This window comes from Eleutherodactylus coqui, chromosome 8 (assembly GCF_035609145.1).
Source record: "Eleutherodactylus coqui strain aEleCoq1 chromosome 8, aEleCoq1.hap1, whole genome shotgun sequence".
Taxonomy (NCBI): Eukaryota; Metazoa; Chordata; class Amphibia; order Anura; family Eleutherodactylidae; genus Eleutherodactylus; species Eleutherodactylus coqui.
Genome location: NC_089844.1, coordinates 139,179,157 through 139,202,162, shown reverse-complemented (window position 1 = coordinate 139,202,162; position 23,006 = coordinate 139,179,157). Strand labels below are relative to the sequence as shown.

The window sequence follows — 23,006 nt, the reverse complement described above, 5'->3', positions numbered from 1 at the left end:
AAAGCGCTCAAGAAAAAACACCACACCTGAAGCATCCTGCAATTTGCAAAAAAAATTGGACCCAAATTTGTTTCATTTACTGAAATACTTAGAATAATGGAAAAAAATAAATAGAATTATTAAATATATTAATGAATTCTGACAATAAATTATTGATTTCATTCATGTTCTAATTTAACTCACTCTTCATTCTAATCTATTCCCCTCGCCACAGCCCTCTAGTCTTACCGGTTGCCAGGCAACAACAGCTTTAGGCACAAGAGAACAAATGAGGGCTCCGCAGCGTTCAGCTGAGCGGCGGCCATTTTTGCGGAGTCACTTCTTAGCACTTTGTGCAGTAGAGCACAGGAAAATCAGTCCAGATCTGAAGACAAACTCTTCCTTATCGGGTTACCGCCATGTTCTGACGTCATCTCTCTGCGCAGCAGTGAAGTGCTGGAGGATTAAGGTGAGATGGGGAGTGTTATTGTTATGGGGGATGGGATAGCGAGGATTGACTAGGTCTGTCCTGCTGGGAGTTGTAGTTCTACAGCTCCCTGTATACTAGGAGAGGCTCTTCCTGGCCTGTTGAGAGTTGTTTACACTGTTCCTGTCATGGCTTCTGCCATTGTAGTAAACCTGTGAGAGGTGTTGGAGCTTTTAGCCCCCAAAGGTAAACAGGAAGGACCCATAAGAGACTCTTGATTACTTTGCTGGAGCCTCCTAAGGATTTTGTGTCCGAGCACACTAGTTGTGCGCAGGATCTGGACGACCGCAACGTTGCTGCATTACGGACCGTGACGTCGTAACGCTCAGACTTCACGCAATTTTGTCAAGTTGATCTAAGCTCAGCAAACAAATGAATGGTTCGGTTCGTTAGGGTGATGTCACACAAACGGAATATTTCCGCAATGCTCACCACGAGCGGGCGAAAATTCTGCATCAAAATCTGCAGGTTTGGCGCGGAGTTCCACAGCAGCAGATTAAGCCGTGTATTGCGGTGTGTATTGCGGAATTATTCCGCTTGTGTGGCACCACTCTTGGCAGGACTTGGGGATGTGATATCACCCTGCCACATTGCAACTTAACCCCTAAGGCCTGTGTCACATGAGCGTATGCATTTGCGCTGCGTTTTTGCTGAATGGGCGTTTTTGCACGCACTTTGGTGTATTTTACTGGACTTTTTGCATATACAAAAAACACACACCGACGCTCTCAGCCATTGAAATGGCCAATATGTGTAATGAGTTCAAGATGTGTTCTTTCCCTACGCAAATGTGCAGTAAAATAGAGCGTGCTGTGTATTTCTTTGCACGACTGAATTGCGTGCGTCAAATATGCGCTTGTGAGGGAACCCATTAAAATCAATAGGTTCTATTTTCTGCATATTACATGCGCAAATGTTGTACATGCAAATACGCTTGTGTTACATAGCCTTTAGTGACAAGCCTATTTTTTGCTTTAGGTTGGTTTCAAAAGAAAATCTCGCACAAATATGAACCTCATGAGCGTGTTTTGTTTTTTTTTTCTTTCTTATTTCTCAGCATGCAGGAAACAAATCACGACACACATTATTTTTGGGTGTGCCCTCGCAGTGCCCATCGTTTTTAATGGGGCCTGCAGCAGCATCGCACCATGTGCTAGGTGCACGCGATGTGAGGTTCCCCCATTGAGAAAAACTCTGCAGTCCTCTGCTGCGGCAGATCGCTACTTTCCCGAAGTGATGTGAAGTGGTTTTGAAATCGCATGTTGGCGAGCACAGTATCGGGCCGTGAATCATGGCCCGATATCGCACTCACCATGGAGCGATGATCGCTCAAACGATAGTTTGAGTGACAGCTTTGAACGATCATTTTGCATAAACTATTAAGTAGCTACTCAACTACTTAATAACAATTAAGTGTGCAAATGAAGCCTTCCCTAAATGCAGTTAATAGCCCGAGGGCTCTTATCTGCGGTCAGATCCTTTGTTCTCCAGCGGAAAACAATGCTATCAGCACTCCCCGTGGAGAACTGATAAGGCCAAACGATTTTTAGTTTTGCCTGAATTTAACGATTAGCTAGCAGTGCACGATGGACGCCATTTAGACGCAATGATGATCGCTCAAACAATTGTTTTCAAGGGATTTTTTTAGCGATCATTGCTCCGTGTAAATGGGCCTTTAGGCTGGGTTCACAATTGCCACAGAATTTCTGTGCTGACTTTCTGCACGTAAGTTTCGCCGGAAATCTTAAACCCGAGCCTAAGCAGCCGAGCCATGAAACATGTCGCGAGGAATTTAAAGCCGTGACATGTTAATTGTATCGCCGTTCCCCTCTGCCAGCTCTTTCGTCTCTATGGGGAGAGATAGCCGCAGCGGACTATAGGCAGCGAAGCCACTTTAAAACCTGCGCCGGACAGCGCGGGTTTTCAAGCTGCCTTTTTGCCACGGAAATCTTGGCGAATTTCCGTTCGGTCCAGCTGCGGTCATTTCGCGTGATTTACACAGAATTTGTAGTGGGGTGATACTGTAGTCTTTGGCCATGCAGTGTGTGTGACGGGTAACGCCATCGTGTAGCCCCAGCTTAAGAGGTGGCCCTAGTACTGTCCTCTCAAAGAAGTCGGAAGTTTTGGTCCCTTTCTCATTCCTGGCTGTATCTCTGCTTGGCACTGTATGGGCACCCTGGCTGGTATTGTTGTCACTGTAAGGGTGGTATTACATGGAACAACTATAGCCGCTAAAGCATTAGAACGACTGTTATTTGTGGGGTTTTCACGTTGCGTTTGCTGAACGAGCTGTAAGGAGCATTTTCGGATGTTCTTTACACAGGAGCGATAGCCGTTCTGTGAAAGGAGGCGAAGCGGGCACAATATCGCTCCTGCCACCCACCTCCTTTTACTGCAAGCATACAGTCGCTCAGAGATTGAACGACTCCCCTTCACGTGGGCTGACAGTCACTTAGTTTTGGGTTCTGCTAAAAACCAAGTGACTCCAACAAGCTAGTTGCCGCTCAGTGTGCTGTCAGCGGCCACGTGTACACAGGAGGACTATCATCTGAATTTGCTGTTTTCAGTACTTGTAAAGGTACTTTTACACAGACTGAAATCATTTGTCAACTATTTAGCAGGCGTGAGGTTTACGTGGTTACGTGGGTGTGTATTTGATATTTTAACCCCTCCCCAACGCACGCTTATTGCTTGTCAAGCCCACTGAATGGCGTAAATATGCGGGAGCGGTCTTCGACTGAACACGCACTGCTGCGATCTCTCGCTGGACCAAAACCAGCAAGTGGCAGCAAGTACTCTTTCATAGCAGGGACCATTCAGTCGAGGATCGCTTGCACGCATTTGTGTTTTTGGGAACCAAGGAGCATTAAGTGGGAGGACAAAGTGTTCAAAAAACGCGGGAGCGCTTGGTGGGAGGCGCACGCCGAATAAGCGCAAGACTCCCTGCAACGTCGTTGGCTAGTTGTTGGGAGATGGTTACCTTTTTACACCAGATGATGATAAAGCAATCAGCAACTAGTATTAGGTGAGGTGAAATGAATCAACTAGTGAATATTTCTCACTCTTCGCCTTGGTGGTGATCAGAGGCGTCTGCAGAGCTGCATGCTCTTTATTATTTTAAGCAGCACCCCGGTTACATGCTGGGTAGGGTACGAATGAGTGAGGCTGGCTGCAGTTCCCTGCATACCTGGGTGGCAGAAAGCGCAGCTGTGCAAGGACAACTAAATCTGCACTGCAGGCCCTTCATCCTCAAGATTGGACGGATCTCAGGGTTAGGTATCAGTAGGTTGCTGAGATGCCCGGTCTTGCGCTAGTCATGGGAACAGGGGAACGCTAGTTTTGCCTCCCGTTCAATGCCATGTAAGATTTGGCATTAAGTCTAATTTGAATATATGTAAATGGACTGCAAAGGTGTCAGTCGAGAACACGAGGGGAAAAAAATACAGTAAAACCTCTAGTTTCGTTGTCTTCTAGTTTCGCCAGTTGCCAGTTTCGTAGATTTTTCAAACCAGAATTTCGCCTCTAGTTTCGCTGGCTGCTTCTAATTTTGCCGAATGGCTGTGATTGGCTGAGAGGGCTGTCACTCGGCTGATTCAGCCAATCAGAGCAACCTCTTGCTGGGAGGCAGGGAATTCAATCCTTGTCACTAGTAATAGATGCTTTGCTGGCTTGACAAGTGCCTGGCAGCCGGCCAGAAGCTCCAAAAGCAACGGTGGGGACCCCGACAGCACCTGAAAGGTGAGTATTGATGGCACCTGCAGTCCTATGTAACACCACAGATGACACGCAGCTCTACATTATGCTGATTTTTTGGTATTAAAACCCATATTTATTCTCTATAAAATGTGGTTTGGTGAGTTTTTTGGAAGGTCTAGAACGAATCAATTGGATTTACATTGATTCCTATAGAAATAATTGCCTCGAGTTTAATTGGTTTCAAGTTTGGCTGATAGCTTTCAGACAGATTACCAACAAAACTAGAGGTTTGACTGTATATGTAGAAATATTTGTGACATAAGATAATTGATTTTGAGATCAATCAATATAAATCAATTTAAACCAAGGTACATGTTGTCTCACTTCAATTTAAATATATGTACTCCATGTATAATAATATGAAATACAATAGAAGAAAGCAAAATAAAATACATTAACTCACAACACATGCATACACTCCAATAAAAGCAAACAAGATAATATAGACCCCCGAAGATACAAAAACAGATATATAAGAATCTGAATAAAAGTAGAATAAGCAATCAATCTAACATGAAGACCCAATGAAAGAGAAGGCAGAAAGATTAATCAGCGAAGTTTGATGATCTTGAAAACATGACGGCTATAAATGGTTTAAATGGTTTAACCAATGACTTGAATGATAAAAGCGCAAGTGAAGTACAGGAAGTCGATAAATGTACTGTATATCTAAAAGTGATTAGAAGATCACCATTAAAAATTATGCTTAGAAATGACTTATTCCTTACCAATAGTTGTATTACGGTAACCTTATAATCCTTTTTATATATACTTTTATAATGAGTTAAATAATTTTGATATATATGTGTAATGGTCTGCACCGCGCTTTGTATCACATGTGCCTGAGAAAGGAGAATTTGTAAGGCCGGTTTCACACGGCTCGTGCAAGATTTGTGCGTTGCGAGATGCACAAATTTCGCATGACTATGAACCCCATTCTTTTGAATGTGGTCATACACATGAGCGATATTTCTTATCTCTACCTCTGCCCTGCATTTGCATCGCACCGCGATGCGGGAAAAAGATTGCAGCATGTTCTATCCTTTCATCGCATTGGTCATTGTTTTCAATGGGGCTGGTGGCAGCATGGCGCAATGTGCGAGATGCACGCGGTGCGATGTGAGGTTTCCCCAATGAAAACAATGGGAGAATCTCTGCAATGCTCTGCCACGGTGGAGTATCGCTACTTACCCAAAGTGATGCGAGACAGTTTTAACACAAAAACCCCTCACATCTGCGGTGACATCACATATTGGTGAGTGCGATTTCAGGCCAAGTTTCACAGCCCAATATCACACTCGTCCGTGTGAAATTAGCCTAAGTCCTCTGAAACGCGTTGCACCATCCTTGGCCTGTCTAATCTGAATAAACTAGATATGGTTACATACTTCACTGGATGCTGAATACTTCCGAATTCTTTGAGGTACCATCACTTGAGGTGAACCTGGATCTTAGGGGGACTCATGTGGATTATGACCCCAGTTAGAAGTCACTATCTTTCTGCTATACACATGAGCTAATTTCTACACTGGGGACGCTGGGACTTTGTACTTCTTTGCTTTTCTTATCCTATGACGGAAGTACTGGTTCGCCCTGGATTCTCCCCCAACGCTCTCCTTTGGGTGGACGAGCTGTTGATGTTTGTGGCTGTGATTTGATTTGTGAAGCAAAGTAGGATTATTGTGTTTGGGGACTCGGCCCTCCCGGACTGGCTGCCCGCACCAGCTGAGTTCATAACGCGCCTCGTCCTAATCATTCAGTCATACCTACAGAATCTTATGACCCGGAGTGCAGTCCTAATTCTTGTAAATCACTAAGTGATGGCATATCCTACTAATACGCCCTCATTTTAAATATATGGCACTGCCCCCTTAAAGGGGTTTTCGCACTAAAGGCATTTATCCCAAATCCACGATAGTGCAGTGTCTCGCAACTGAAGTCTTCAAAACATCCCCAACTGGTCATGTTTTCAGGATATCCTGCGGAGTGAACACTTGTGGCAGTGTTTGAGGCAAAGACAATAATCACCTGTGTAATGCTATAGAAGTCCTAAATCATGACTTCTCAGTGTTTTGAAGACTGAAGTTGGGAAACACTGGGATAGGGGAAAAATGATCACTGGGAATCCGACCGCTTGAACCCCCAGCGATCACAAGACTGGCACAACTAAATTCCCTATTTGAATTGAATGGTGGCACACATGCTTAGTGGCCACTCCATTCACTTTTATGGGACATGCCGGAGGGCTTTCACCCCTCTGTCCCATAGAAATAAATGAAGCGTTGGTCATATATGCGCACCACCACTCCATTATTACAACCCTGTATGTACAGTCATACTTAGCTAACTGTCAATCACTGATGGCTCCACCCATTAGACTATTCAGCTCGGAATGAGCAGAGATGTAAGTGAATATAATACAAGTTCTACTAAATCTTTCCCCATAAAACTATATATCATTCTGCTCGGCTCCTCCTGCTCTGTAACATCATGCCTGCAGTTTGGACAGTAAGTCCCAGCTGACAACATAATTTCCCTTTAACATCATAAAAGTTTACCCACACCCCAAATAAGTTGGTGGGACCCCTTAGATAACTTGTGACTGTGTAGTTCTAGAGAGACTTCGTGTGACTGCAGAAATTAATTTTTCGTTCTTATTCATTTTTATTGTACCCAGGAAAATGATGAACTCGTCACAAGGCACCGTGGGCAGCGATCCTGTCATTCTCGCAACAGCTGGATATGACCACACAGTACGGTTTTGGCAAGCCCACAGCGGCATCTGCACTCGGACCGTCCAGCACCAAGACTCTGTATCCTTCAGACTGTATTAGGGTTGAAGACTGAGTGGGATTGATGTACTTTTTTATTGGGCCAAAGCTACTGGGGAAAAGCAGTAGTTTTTTACACTTTTATATGTTTTCCTATGACTGTCTGATAATCCAGAATATCTGATAATCAGTTAGCAGGTTGTATTGATTGCAGATTAAGGGTACGTTCACACGTAGTGGAGATGGTGCGGATTTTCTGCAGTGGATATTCCACATCGATATCATGTCAAAATCCGCACCAGACTTCACTCCTTCAATTGAAAGGGTGAAATCTAATGCAGATCTGCACCAGAAACACATCAAAATCCGCACCAATGGTGTGAATTTTGCTGCAGATTTCCCACAGAAGATTCTGCATCGTTTCCACATCCAAAACTGCATCAAATTTGTTGAATGGGGGACATCAGCACCAAAATCCACATCAAAATATGCACCATCTTTTTGATGCGGAAAAGATGCAGAATTTCTGCTACATGTGAATGCACCCTATAGGAGTTTAAGGGGGTTTTCTGAAATTTAAAAAAGAATGACCGGGTCTAACGAAGGAAAATAAAGAAAAAGATCATACTCAACTTTCCAATGGTCTCCCCTTTCCCCATCTGTTCCCCACTGGTCTAATCCCAGAGGAGACTGCAGCAGTCACGTGCAGCTCATCACTGGACACGAACAGCACGTGATCACTGAGGTTAGTAATTGGTGAGTAATGGGGATTGCTGCAGTCACTTTTGAGACGGGAGTGGCGGCGCTGGACGGAGGAGGCAATGGACAGGTGAGCATTGCTTTTTTCTTTATTTTCCACCGTTATCTGCCCCATCTTAAATAGAACACCTTTAAAAAGTACCTGCACTTTCAGAAAACTTTTGACATGTCTTAGAGGCATGTCAAAAGTATTGATCAGTGTAGAGCCTGCTGATGATCGCTAGAATAAGGAAACTGCTGTGCTTGCCACCCCCCAGCTATGTTGGCTTGTTTTCAGCTACTTCTGGCAGTTGAAGACAGCCTCATAGAGCTGTATAGAAGCTTCCTAGGAGGCCATCTTCAGCCAAAAACTAGCAGTTCCCTCATTCTGGTGATCAGCAGGGGTCTCTGCAGTGGGACCCCCACTGATCAATACTTTTGACATTTCTCTATGACATGTCAAAAGTTTTCTGAAAGTGCAGCTACTCTTTAAGTCCTTCCTCTTCTTCAACGAAGTAAGTTTGTCTATAGCTCTTTTATTCAACATCAGATTTCATCCTCTCAGTATTTGCATCTACATTATCCCAGTCCTTGACTGAAAGTTTAGCAAGTGAATTCTCTGGAAGTGACTCCAGATCGCAGCATGATTGCAGCTGCAGGTGAGCGATTGGGTGCAAGGTCTTTAAATTTAATTGTCCAGAGGTAGAAAAGCATGGCTGCTTTAAAAGGAAAAAAACAGCAGCATGTGTATTGCACGGGTTTTATCTGGTGTTACAACTGATCCCCATTCACTTCAATAGAGCCGAGCTGCAATACCAGACACAACCCATGGACAGGTGTGGCGCTATAGCTGAAAGAAAGCAGCCATGTTTATCGAAAGGCCCTATTATACAGAACAATTATCGTTCTGATTATCTCTGAATCATGTAAATCTGAACAATAATCGTTCAGTGTAAATGCTGGCAGCGACTGAATGACGAATAGTAATTCGTTTGCTTATCAGTCATCGTTCAGTTTAGGCAGGCATAAAAATCAAACGACGAATAGTCCGTGTGAACAGGCAATCGTTCATCCATGACTGATTATGAATGACTGCGTGTTTACTGTGAGAGGAAGCGGAAGAGATCTCTGGCACACTCTGCCTCTATTATTGAGTAATTATCACTTCTTTGTGAAAGCAGAGGAGCAGTAATCGCTCGGACAACTGTCAGGCACTTAAACGCCCGATAATCGTCCCATGTAAAAGGGCCCTAACCCTGGATAACCTCTCTAAGGGCTTGTTCACATGTGTGTTCCTGTGTTGGGTCCACAAAAACATCCAGACAACAAGTAGACAATACCCATGTGCTGCCTGATTTTTTTGGATCTGTTAACATTGAATGGGCTATTCTCGTTCAAGAAATCGGACCACAATAGCGCAAGTTGCAACTTTTTTCACATTGACCATTGGTCCTTGAGATAAAACGCATGTATGAACGGCCTGATTGACTATGATAGGTCCGTGTACCATCTGTGTAAAGTTCTTTGGACACAGATGTGAATCGTGTACGAGATCTAACACTTGTGTCCCAGCATAAAGGGGTTGCATAGGATTAGAGAAACATGCCTGCTTTCTTTCAGAAACAGCTCCATACCTTTTCACACGTTGTGCCTTGCATTAGGGCTGTAATACAATGCCGCATGCAACCTTTAGACAGGAGTGGCACTGCTTTTATAGGGGTTGTCTCACTTATTTTTTTTTATATGATTTTGTGTCCCACCTTTGTCCTTCTGATTGATTCCCTAAGCCGCCTCTGACTTGATCTCTTGTTCTAAGGATATCAGCACATCCGTATGTATGATCTGAACTCCAATAACCCCAATCCTGTTATAAACTATGATGGCGTGAGCAAGAACATCACCTCTGTTGGCTTCCATGAGGACGGGCGCTGGATGTATACAGGTGGAGAAGACTGTATGGCTAGGATATGGGACCTAAGGTATCAAGTCTCTCGGTGTGAGGGAGGTTATATTAAAAATTCACCTTCTTTACTTTTGAGGGTTCTTAGCTTTTGGGTCATCCGTACATTGGGTGGGGTTGGGCTCTATGAAGAGCAATAAATGAAATAAAAGATAACCCCATTTCAGCTGTTCACCAGGGGCTTCTCTAAACAGCAATCAGCTGATTTTGCCATGGGAACCTCCAACTGACTGAACATGTACCTGCAGCGGCAACTATAGGAGACCTTTAGCATTATATACCACCATTCAAATGAAAGGTCGTCCACATGATGCATAGATGCAGCAGATCTGCCACAGCATGAATCATTCTTACCATTCTGATTCATAAAGGTGGTTCACAAACCAGGAACCCCCTCTATGATGTTCATATGACTTAATATAGGGTATCAGGATGAATCGTCTGCATGAGACATGCCCTTTAATCATCTACATTTGCAATATTGAGTCTTGTCTTTGTTTTCTTTTGCAGATCACGGAACCTTCAGTGTCAGCGAATCTTCCAAGTAAATGCTCCAATCAATTGTGTTTTCCTCCATCCTAACCAGGTAACTGCACTGCACATCACAAAGTTTTACTTAGAAGGTACAATAAAGGGCATTAAGGCCGGGCTCACACGAATGATCTGGAATCCACATGCGGGTTCCTGCAGCGGAATCTGGCTGTGACACCGTCCGGTGACCCCTTGTGCCTTCTTTTTCTATACTGCGGATGACCACGGATGCCCGCCGTCGGTCATTACGCCGATCTCACACGGGCGGATTTGAATTTGGAAGTCTGCATCCACACGGAGGATCCACAGCAAATGGCATGCATTGAAAGGTATGTAAACATCGCTTTTTCCTTCACACTCGCAGAAACCAATTGCGATTTCCACAAGTGGAGGAAAAATCATGGCAAGCTCTATTTTGCTGTGGACTGGTTCCCAGCAGTCAAACCCTACTAATCAGGTGATGCAACCTCTTAAAGGGGTTGTACCACAATTGTAAATTAACCCATATCCATAGAATAGGGAATAACTTGCTGAGAAGCCTGTTGATCTCAAGAATGGGACTCTCATGTCCCACTCTCACTTTTCCGGCGGGGATCGCTTTTTCCCCTGCCGTGATGTCGGCATAAAGGGAGTGCTGGCTGAGCATGCGTGGTCAGCACTCCATTCCTTTTTAATGGGGCTGAGGAAATATCCGAGTGGGTGGCTCTTCAGTTCCATTGAAAGTGCACTTTCGCATCTAGCACTCAATTCAGTCTCCTCCTCACTACCAGGGTTGCAGTAACCTCTGTTCTTGAGATTGGTGGGGGTCTCAGCGGTAAGACTCCAACTGATTAACAAGCTACCCCCTATCCTATGGAAGAGCAACAGAGACAGTCTTACTATTAGACAGGTCTAATAAATGAGGCCCAAAATTCTTTAAGTTTTCTTTTGTCTAGTTCAAATACCAATCCATCAATCCTCATAATGTTATCATTTCGATTGATTGAAATGTGGGAGGTTTGAAAGGAACACCCTGTATAACAAACGGCGCACCCGTGTAAATGATCAGGTCAGGTTTTCAGCTTCTTAGAGTTAATACGACTGGGTCCAGTTACTGGCAGCAAACAGGGATTTTGAAAATCGTGTAGAGTTGAAACAAAAAGCTACAGAACTTTCCAAAAACTCCCTGAAACTTTAGGCCGCCTTTTCTGCCAAGTCCCAGGTGCAGCTTATGTTGTGCGGCGTATGTACTGTTTCTGTCCTTCATGGGATAATGCCGTTCCTATATATTTGGTTGAGATAGCAGCCTCTTGATAGAGATCAGTGTTGCCCTTTCTTTCGACACGTGTACATAATGTTTTCTTACCGCTGTGGAAGTTGTTATTTGGTAAGGTATGTTGTGCTCTTGAATAGGTCAGATACGTGCCAGCAGCTGGGTTTTACATGGTAGATAAACCGGCAGACACAATGCTACCTTGTTATTTGGGAGATTTCCCCTCATACAAAGCCCTTTTGTGTCTGAACAGAACAAAAATGTAATCCTTTCTCCCAGCCCCCCTCTGGATGAGAACTTATCTTACAGATGTAGGACATTTGCGATCAGATAATTTAAAGGGAAAGCGTGTCACGGTTCTAGGATTTCATTTTTGGTAAAAGTCAAAGTAATGTACAGAAATCTGCAATAAAATATGCAGTAACACACCATTAACCCCTTCCTGCTGCGGCCCTTTTTTGTTTTCTCATTTTCTTTTGTTCCCTTCCCACTTTGAAAAAGTCATAGCTTTTTTACTTTTTCCAATAACAGCCACTCGAGGACCTTTTTTTGCAGTCTGAGTTGTAATTAGTTTTTTTTTTGTTTGATTGTTTAAATAATATTTAGTTGTAATTTTTCATAATACATTAAAGTATAATATGTTCCATAATAATAGCCAAACACGTATGGTATAGGGATATTAGTTATATCATTCCAATAGCCATGTAACTTGTGTCGTAGATAAAGTGGGGTAAGGCCTCATGTCCACTGGCGGGTCGGATTCCGCCCGCTGGAGCCCGCAGCAGGATCCTGCCCCCGGCCGAGGACACTTTTTTACATGTGTGGGTCTTCTGCGTCCACGTCCGGATCTTCTTTCCTATGTACTATGGATGCGTTTGGGCGCACCGGCGCATCCGCAGTTCTCTTTCTTTTAACTCCTGCTTTCTTGCAGTATCTGCAGCCCGTCCGCAGATCGGACGGCTTACATTGACTTCAGTGAAAGCTGTCTATGCGGGACCCGCAGCTAAATGGAGCATGTTGCGATTTGTTTTCCAGACCAGAAGGTTTGCAAAACAAATCCGCATGCTTTAATTAAGCTGCGGACCCCCATGCATCCCCTTGGGCGGCTTGAATTATGGATCGTCCGCGCGGGTGTCCCGCAATTCAAACCCACCCATGGACATTGGGCCTAAGAGCACCTGGGCCAGGTGATTTACCAACTGGTGGGGAGTTGATAAGTTTAAACACTTCTGCTGCTGTAACTGGCGAATTAGATGGGTTGATTTTTTTTGCAGAAATTTTAGAATCTCTTGAGAACGTAATGGGGTCATTTTTAGATTATACAAGGTCAAATAATAATCCCAAAAGTTATTTGCTATTTCTATAGGGTTTATGAGTTTTCCTTTGTTGTTTTGGGGAATTAAATACGGAATTCGTGATTTAAGATCTTAGGCTTTGAGGCGAGATGCCAATAATTTCCCAGATTTATTATTTTGTGAATAATATTGGGCCTGCCTTCGTTTCCTCTCAGGCAGCCATTCACTTCAGCAGCCAAGCCTCCGCACGAGTTGTGATTTTCAGGGGTACCATTTAACCTGTGTTAGAACTACTTAAAAATTTTAAGTGGGGGAAAATGGAAAAAAAATGCAAAGGACTATTTTTGGGGGGAGGCTGCTTTTACTGTGCAGTAAAAATGATAGTTTAATAATGTGAACTTTTATGGACAGGGTGATACCATTTTTTTTTGATGTGACAGCTGGGAGTTTTTATTTATTTTTTTTGTTTTTTTTTAACTTTAAAATTTTTTAGCTTTACTCATTTTTACATTTTCTTTAGTCCCCATAGGGGACTTCAACTTACGATCATTTGATCGCTCATAGAGTATAATGCAATACCATTGTAATGCATTATACTCTATTCTGACCGTCAATCATTCATGACAGCCCTGGGGGCCTTCATAAGCCTCCCATGAACTCTGATCTTAACTGATGCGGTCGGGTGCCGACTGTCAAAGATGGCCAACATCTGCCATGTATGGAACTGGCTCTGCTCCTGAGCTCAATCCATACACAAATGCCTAACGTGTGCTGTATAGGTATAGCGCACAACGGGAAGACGTTAATTCAGTATAAGTGGGAAGAAAAGTTACTTCTTACGGGTGGAATTGCCGCGGATTTTGAAGCTGCGCTTTTCCAGCGGAATTCTTGTGATTTTTCAGTGCGGCCATTCCGCGAGAATTTAGCTGGAATTCCGTCCCGTGTGACCCCAGCCTAAAGGAGTTTTATCCCTAAAGACATTTATTCCGATACTGATCGCTGCAGGTTTGACCACTGGGACTTCTAGCCATCCTTAGATCTGCACACCCTGAATGCCCTATGTGAATGGAGAGGTAATGCACCAGCATAACTACCACTCCATTCACTTCATTGGGATGGAGAGAGATTACATCTAACTCCCTCTGTTCCGTAGAGGTGAATGAAGCAGTGGCCACATGTGCACCACGCCGGCCACAGAATCCCTGGGAGTCCCAATGTTTAGACATTCATTCCCTATCCCATGGTTAGTGGATAAATGTCTTTAGTGGTAAAAAATCCTTTAGGCCCAATGTCCACGGGCAAATTTGATTTGCGTAATCTGTGCGGGACACCCGCAAATCAAGCCGCCCATGGAAAAGCATGGGCGTCCGCAAATGGATTAAAGCACGCGGATTTGTTTTGCAGACCTTTGTGGTCTGGAAAACAAATCGCAGCATGCTCCATTTTTGTGCGGTTCTCGTACGGATGCTTGAAGTCAGTAGAAGACGTCCGATCCGCAACTGACACTGCGGACGTGTCGCAGATCCCATGAGAAAGCGGGAGATTAAAAAAAAAAACTGTACTGCGCATGTCCGATGGCAAGTCATGAGGGCCATGCACAGTACAGCAAACCCGGAAGTGGAAAGATCCACGCGGAAGAATACAGGTACGCAGGGCTCACTGGCCACCGGCAGGGCTGGATTCCGTCCACGCTGCTGTGACTGGTCAGCACTGCTGACATAGACAGCACTGGTTAATCAAAGTAAGTAAATAGGAAATGACCTGATAGACTAATACTGGATAATGGAGGTCAAGAGGAATGTCCGTAGTCTTTGGTGTTGGTGATGTTCACACACATCCAAATGGCCAGAAATTTGGATTTTTTTGCAATCCAGCACCTTGGTCGTCCCCAACATAGATCAACAAGTATAATCTGTCGCTGCCATGTGTCAATAATCTTTGGTCTTCCTAATAAAATGGATGTTTTTTAATTTGTTCTGATGCTTATTTCTCTCCTTAGGCTGAGCTTATTGTTGGCGACCAGAGCGGAGCAATCCACATATGGGACCTCAAAACCGATCAGAATGAGCAGCTTATTCCGGAGGTCGACGCTTCTGTCAATTCTGTCCACATAGATCCAGATGCCAGCTACATGGCCGCTGTCAACAGCTCTGTGAGTGTCAGCTATTATTCTTCAGCTAAAGGCCCATAATCCTCAGCTCCGTTCTGCTGGATGTGCTATATTCCAATTATTCCATAGGGAGACCTTCAGATTCTGTTCACATCTCATTCACTGTTTATGCTGTGAGTGTTCCCTGACCTCTACATCTGATGTGTGTTACTATATAGCCATACAATGGCACGTCAGTCATTGGCCACAACAATACCCATATTTTGCTATGGCTAACTGTATAAGAAAGCGCAGTGCTTTCCTGTACAATCAAAAAAAAAAAAGGCCAGGACACACCATCCCGACGCTTTTGGATTTCGTTGGGTCAGTGGTGACTTGTGTATTTGCTGACAGCTTCCTGGCACTTATGCCATATGTGTTCACATATAGAGTTTTGAAACCTGAACCCATTCAGGACCAGAGATTTTTACTTTATTTTTTTCTCTCCGCTTTCAAAAAAAATTTTTTTTTTATTTTTCCATAGATTTACTCATATGAGGACTAAATGTTTTTTGCATTGGATTTTTTTAATGCTGTCACTTCATGCCATATAATGCATTGAAAACCGTATAAAAAATTCTGAGTGGGGTGAAATGGAGAAAAAACTGCAAATGCGTCATTTTTAAGGAGAGTATATGCTAAAAGAAAATCTGCTGTGCTAGGCGCAACTCTCCAGAGGTTCCAATAAAGGTACCGAACAATTGGATGAATATCCCACTTCTCGTTTTATTTAGAATATTAAAATCCAGCTAGTAAACGCGTTTCGGGGTGAACCCCTTCATCAGTAGTGCTGGGATCACTTCACTCTCAGGGAAGGGAACTCATAACCCTAAGTACTGGGTAACAGAGTCATGAGCTATTCTCCCTTGGACATCCACTGTGCTCCAGCTCATGACTCTGTTACCCAGTACTTAGGGTTAGGAGTACTTAGGGTTAGTGAAGTCTCAGTCTTCATTGTGGGTTCGCTCCACTTCTCTCTCCACCTATTTTTAAGGAGGGCTTTGTTTTTATGGTGTGTTTTTTGACATTCTGTGGATCAGTATAATTATGAAACTATATTTATATAGATTATTTTATATATAAAAATTACTTTCTGGCACCATTTTCTGACTTCCACAACATTTTTAATTTTTTTGTCATTGGGGCTGTGCTAGGATGAGTTTTTTGCGAGGAAGGCTGTAGTTTCTATTGGTACTATTTTGGAGTACATACAACCTTTGACCTTTTTTTATTGAATTTTTTTTTCTTGGAGGTGGTGTGACCAAAAAAAGTGCAGTCCTGGTGTTTTTTGTTTTCTTCTCCTAATGACGTTCACCATCCTGGATAAATAATACACTATTATAATAGATAGACCTTTACGGGTGCAGTAATGCTCAATGATTTTTGCTTTGATTTTTTTAAGTTGAAAATGGAAAAATGTTTTTTTCAGTTTTTAGATTTAAATTTTACTCTTCTTTACTTCCCCGTAGGGGGCTTGAACTAACGATCATTTTATCACTTATACAATACACTGCAATACTTCAGTATTGCAATATATTGTATTTCTGTAGGTCTTCTGCTAAACCCTGCTACATGTACAGCTTAATAGCCAGAAATCCATGGCAGCCATGGGGGGGCTTCCACAAGGCCACAGGCTGCCATAAGGGAAGGGACTTATTATTTGTATAGTGCCAATTTATTCTGCAGCGTTTTCAGGTAATTTTTTTCTTTGTTTATTATTATTACCCCCAGCAAGCTGGGTACTCATAACACACAAACTGTGGGTTTCAGCTTGCCCAATCCTTTCGTTCTCAGGGAGAATCTGCCACCACCAGAGGCGTCTGGCAGCGGCTTATTCCATTCAGAACATGTTTTGAATTATATATTGGTTTTGGTGGGAGTTCCAGCAATTGGAGCTCTACCAATCAGGTAGTTTTCCCTTGTGCTATAGTGACTAGGGATACCTTGCTGAGGTGGGACAATCCCTTTAATCTTCTTCCTTTAATTTGGCTGGGGCATTTTGTAAAGAGGAGGAGTATTCAGAGGTGACATTATCTTCTACATTTCTACCTTGTCTTAGGGAAATTGCTTTGTCTGGAACCTGACAGGAGGCCTCGGTGAAGATCTCACACAGCTCATCCCTAAAACAAAAATCCCTTCACACAAACGCTGCGCTCTTCGCTGTAAATTCAGCCCGGATTCCACGTGAGTGCGCACTGAGTGTCATATCCCAGGATGAAAGTGTATAGTCACAAATACATCAGTTTATTTAAATTGGTCATTCACTTTGGACTCACTTCATTTCCAGGCTACTGGCCACATGTTCAGCTGACCAGACCTGCAAGATATGGAGGACTTCAAACTTCTCTCTGATGACAGAGCTGAGTATTAAAAGCAATAACCCAGGAGAGACATCACGTGGTTGGATGTGGGACTGCGCCTTTTCTGGGGACTCGCAGTACATTGTAACCGGTAAGTAATAAAAACAATCATATATGTGCTAATATATGAAAGAAATAAGATAATACATGATAAAGAAAGGTCCATACATACGTCATAATATCATCTACAGTCGAATACAGACAAGTATATAAACTGTAGTATCATATATTAAAGAGTAGGACCACTTCTTGAGCACAATTTTACAAATAAGGTACATTAGAAATCTACGTAAAATGTTGCATAAATCATTACATTACTGTGTGACTGATAGATGATTGGTGGGGCTCCGCAGCTCAGGATCTCCACTGATCAGCTGATTCTTGGTGCTGCTGTCAGCACGGACTGTGTCGTCTGTAATGCAGCAGCCCTGGTTGGTATTGCAGGAACAGATCCCATTGAATCCAGTGGGAGCTGCGCCTGCAGTATGAAACCAGACTGCTGCAATTTTGCCAGTGATATCTGCTTCCAGTGCTGACCAGCGGGGCTGGGGGTCAGTTGATTCGCTGGGGACCCATTGGCTGGAACATACGCAAGTGATAGGCTGGGATCCCAGCCTATCACTTGCGTAGGTCATCAAAAGAAAAAAATGCCCCAAATCCTTGACAACCCCTTTAAGGTTCTTTTAAATGGGCTGATAAATGACCGAACAAGCATTTACATGAACACCCATTTCCAATCCTTCTTTTCCCTACATCTGCCATGGGGGGGGGGGGGGGGGTGTTTGGGGGGTAACCGGGACACCACTACATACAGCGGGTGTTGATCTAATGTGAATGGCCATCGTTAGTAGAGATGAGCGAGCGTACTCGGCCACGCCCCTTTTTCGCCCGAGCGCCGCGATTTTCAAGTACTTCCGTACTTGGGCGAAAAGATTCGGGGGGCGCCATGGGTGAGTGGGGGGTTGCAGCGGGGAGTGGGGGGGGAGAGGGAGAGAGAGAGGGCTCCCCCCTGTTCCCTGCTGCTACCCCCCGCTCTGCCACGCCTCCCCCGGCGCCCCCCCGAATCTTTTCACCCGAGTACGGAAGTACTCGAAAATCGCGGTGCTCGCTCGAGTAATTACTCGAAACGAGTAGGTTCGCTCATCTCTAATCGTTAGTAAACATGATTGACTACTTCTTCTACAGCTTCATCTGATAACCTGGCTCGGCTGTGGTGTGTGGAGACCGGAGAAATCAAGAGGGAGTACAGCGGTCACCAGAAAGCAGTGGTCTGTCTGGCTTTTAATGACAGTGTCCTGGGGTAACACGGACTGGCAGTACCGAGCTCTTGTATTTTGGCTTCAGAGGGACATGAGACTTTACTCTTCGGCCAGAGATTACATCAGACAATGGACAAAAATACATTTTTCCCAGCCCGTTTCTTGCAGCAGGTGAGGATACAAGTCGCTGTAATTACAGGTAAATGTACGGAGGGGTCCTGTCTGCAGGAAAGTCCTTACCTTCTGTCTAATAAAGCAGTACATTAATGGAGTCCGAGACTCAAATGTATGTATTTTAATCTGTAATCAAACATATGCGATGGATTATACAAACAGGAATCTGCCATCTTTGTCTACGGATGTAGCAAAGTTTAACTTGACACCTAACGCATTAAATAAACTCCGGCACAGAACTTTTTTCTTGCCTTTTTTAATAGCTTTACGATGGCTTTCAATGTGTTACGATAACTTGTTGCAAAAAGGTATCATTGTTGGGTTAAACTTTGCTACATCGGTATATTCATCCCCATCTTCAGTCTGGGCCATGGCTAGAACTGAACTTGGGGTTTACACTGTATATCCATACACTGGGTTTAATCAATGTCTATCGGGTATTCAGTTCCACATGATTGTTCCTGTTGTCAGAGAAATGATGCACATGGCAGCGCGGCCGTCGGTTTGTACGGACGACATAGGATACACTACACAGTCCAGCTGTCACAAAGGGGTTAACAAGGAACCATACCAAGCAATCCTAAATTACATCCTCCCACACTTTGTGCAAAATCTGCTGGAGAAGGATTTTTCCAGGCCACGCTGGGAGAAGTCCGTGTTTGGCGGGTGGTTGGCTTAGTCAGGCAGGTAGTAGAAGCAGACGGACACACAGATGTTGTTGGGGAAACAGATGTCAATGCAGAGATAAATGAGGCGTCTTGTGGGAACTGCAGAACAGAGAAGAGAGTTTTAGGTACAACTTGCAGCAAAGGAGGAGGAGGTCACCTTCAGATATATAGCATGCAGTACACGGTTAGCGAAATTATGCTGCATGATGCTCGGGAGGGCGTTTTGCTTCTCCAAATGAGTCAAAATTCGGACAGCGGCCAATTCAGAAGTTGCACTCGCCATTTATGAAAAAATAATTTTAGCAAAAAAGGTGGCTCTGTAGTGGACCAGGACCACCGTGACGGGCCTGCATCAGTGTTAGATCTGAAGGACAGCATTCGTCGGCAGCGATTTTAGCTGATTCGCTGCGTTTAGCAATGAAAAACATGGTTTTGCGAATGGAGAGCGTTGTGAAAACCAACCATATAGAACATTTGTAGTGATTTGCTTAGCTACAGCGCCACCTATCAGTGACTTTTTTACAAATTTATTTTCTGGCGAGTTCATCGTCTGAAGGGGCCGTAGTCCGAATTTGGAACATCAGAACGTCCTCCAGAGACATCTGAGTTGGGCAAGTTTAATCTCGCCAGCCCTGTAGACACTGAGTTCGTGTAGTGATGCAAAGCTGCAAAGGAAGAGAATAGCAGGTGTGTATCTAAAAACCTCAGCACACCAGTGTGAATGTAGCCAAAGGAGGATTGCTAGAGCACACGTATGACTAGATAGACACACAAATGTAAAAACAATTAAAGCAGCGCTCAGACAACACGGTCAGAGCTTGACACTATCACTGTAATAAGTGATCTGTGAATCCCTAATATGTCATACAAACTACAAGACTGACATTAGGTAAGGATATAGGAAATGGGAATCCACATGTGTGTAAGGCAAGAGCCGATCAGATACAACCTAATGGATGCAATGTAGTACGACAGGTACAGGACTAACTGTCCTGAATAGAACAGATATTGCAACAAAAGTGTGATTGCAGAAAAAAGGGGGAAGAAGGCAAATCATCAAATATGGCCTGGTTTAACCCCTTAAGGACATGGCCTATTTTGGCCAATTTTCATCTCCATTTTTCAAAAGTCACTTTTTTATCTTTCTATGGATGGAGCTCTGTGAGGGCTTATTTTTTGCGAGACAAGCTGTAGTTTTTATTGGTACCATTTTGGGGTATATATGGGTTTTTTGATCACTTATTGCCTTTTTAGTGAGGCAAAATGCTAAAAATTAGCATTTTGCCTTAGTTTTTTAGCGTTTTTTTAAATGCTTTTTTCCTACTACTGTCCTGCAATGCCTTATCGCTTATTACAGCGATCACAGGCGCTGGCAATACAGGACGCTGGTATCTGGCGTCCTGTTGCCATGGCAACCAGCCGGGCTTTCTGCGATTATATCGCAAGAGCCCGGCAACGTCACAGAGGGAGCGTGCTTCCTCTGTGAACCCTTCACATTTCGTGATCTACATAGATCGCGGCAGGTAAGGGGGTTAACAGCAGGGGGGGCATCTCCGATGCATCCCCGCTGTTGCAGCGAGAGGCCGGCTATGACTGACAGCCGGCTCCCGCTGCCGGATAGTGTGAGATCACTTATGATCGCGCGCTATTCCCATGACGTAAGTTTACGCCCTGTTGCGGGAAGTACCCCACTGCTAGGACGTAAACTTACTCCCTGGAGCGGGAAGGGGTTAAACGGTGGTGTAGTATAGTACAAGAGCAGCTCGCCTTGATGCAATCAATATTGCAAAAGGAATACAAATAATGCTGCTGGAGGACCATACAATCACATGTGCCTCAATAACATACAACATGTACAGAGAACATATCCCAAGTCAGCTGTAGTCAGAAGGGGGGGAGGGTTGAATCCCCCCCCCCCCCCCCCCCTCCGTATCGCCCATTACCAATGATAAATAGGTTTCCTAGATAATGGTGTGCTGAGGTTTTTATATATACACTTGCTATTCTCTTTTTTGTCTGTCACTGCAGTTTTCAGTGTGTTGCCTTACAGCACCCTAGTTATTGTGTGTTTTTTTGTATTTAAGCTGTGCCTGTTTTCTTTCATTGTAATTGTAAAGCTACCTATAGGCGCACAAGTGTATAAATTGATTTATAGGGAGGGTTGGAGCCCACAAATCATATCACCCTTTGACATGCCGTAACAGCCATGGCCCTACTGACTCTCTTCATACTTGCCCCATTCACCCTTATGTGTCCTTAGATTCGACTCCTGGTGCTGTGACTCTATTAAGCGGGCGCTCCACACTGTCACTGGGTGATGTTGGACTTGATTGACGGCAAAGGAGACCGCCCCCTTGATAGATTCAGAGAATCGGTGGCCGGACCTAAGAAGATCTCATGAGGGCAAGTACAAAAAAGAAAAGCAGAGACGGAGTCCGTGGGGCTGCTGTTACAGAGCTAGGCAGCCGGTCTCACTGACTTCATGACTTCATAAGTGAAGAGGTAACCCCAGTATCATCTATTTGACTTGTGCATACCTTTAAGGCCGACTTACCGTCACTCTTTTTTACCCAGTAAATTGGGAGCTGGCCACACAATATTTGTACAGGTTCCCCTACGAATTCATGATTGACTTTTCGACCCCCTATTACACCGAGGAACTCGCGGTAGTAACGTGTCCTGTTGTTCTGAAGGAGAAGGACTCCATCCTGTTTTTAAGACATGTAATGCAACCGAAAGAGTAGTCAGAAACTGTGAAAAGGACTAATTTGTTTTTGTAGAGGAGAAAAGACCATTAACCCCTCTAGTGGCACGCCCAGAAGATCTCTGGGGCTTGCTGCACTGACCATGTAGTTAAACATCAGAAGATTTCCGTGGACAGCTCTAGTGCTGAAGTGTGCAGAGCACTGAGCTGTCATCTGAAATCTTCCAGGGTTTTTATTACATTGTTGACTCATTTAAAAAACCTGCCCTGTGAGGCATAACATGGCAATAATAAACCGGCCACTGAAGGGGTATTCCGAGACTTTGAAGTACTGATGATCTATTCCCACAAAGGGTCGACAGTAGTGTATAAACGTAGGTGGTCTACGCCAGAAATGTAATACCTGGCTTCTCTTCTGTTGAAATCAATGGAAGCACTGCTTGTTCTTACACTTCAAACTCCTCATTGTTGTCAGAACCGGACGTCCCACTCAATGAAAAACCGGTAGTGCAATAGGTGGCAGAACTCTCTTTGATTTCATGGGAGTGAAGCCAGCTATTACACTTCCACCCCTAAGCACCTATGACGAGTTGGACCGAGCAGTCAGGTGATTGGCAGGGATTTCGAGTGGTGAGACTCTGTCCATCAACTACTGATGAACTATCTTAAGGACAGATCCTCAGTAGTTAAAAGTCCTGGAATACCCCTCTAAGTAAGTGGCCATACACTTTAGATGCAGGTAAGCTAAACCTGCCATTTTTTTTTCCGTATTGGCTGCTCAATAAATTTGTGTATTGGCCTCACGACACCCACCAACGCTAAATGTCGGGGAATATAAGGATCAGGGAGCTGGTTTTTAACATCCTGATGGCTTTGATGAAGATGAGCTTCTGCCAGATGTGTCTGGAGGGGACAGAGGAATC

The 23,006-nt window shown here is 44.1% G+C and overlaps 2 protein-coding genes across 2 annotated transcripts in view; one reads left to right on the top strand and one right to left on the bottom strand.

Annotated features, from left to right (window-relative positions):
* The first annotated feature begins 392 nt into the window (after window positions 1–392).
* On the top strand, window positions 393–18,809 carry MLST8 (MTOR associated protein, LST8 homolog). The gene is made up of 9 exons (XM_066576557.1): window positions 393–448; window positions 6,900–7,035; window positions 8,339–8,390; window positions 9,548–9,710; window positions 10,202–10,277; window positions 14,769–14,921; window positions 16,978–17,102; window positions 17,206–17,369; window positions 18,464–18,809. Exons 2-9 carry the CDS (start codon window positions 6,904–6,906, stop codon window positions 18,580–18,582), a joined length of 984 nt encoding a protein of 327 aa, XP_066432654.1. The 5' UTR covers window positions 393–448; window positions 6,900–6,903; the 3' UTR covers window positions 18,583–18,809.
* The window catches only part of BRICD5 (BRICHOS domain containing 5), a 15,383-nt gene continuing 11,180 nt past the window's right edge, over window positions 18,804–23,006 (bottom strand). Inside the window, exons 5-6 of the mRNA XM_066576558.1 lie at window positions 21,934–22,087; window positions 18,804–19,478 (exon numbers count right to left, since the gene is read on the bottom strand). Of these exons, the coding sequence (XP_066432655.1) occupies window positions 19,387–19,478; window positions 21,934–22,087 (246 nt within the window). The 3' untranslated portion in view covers window positions 18,804–19,386. The remainder of the gene's footprint in view (window positions 19,479–21,933; window positions 22,088–23,006) is intronic.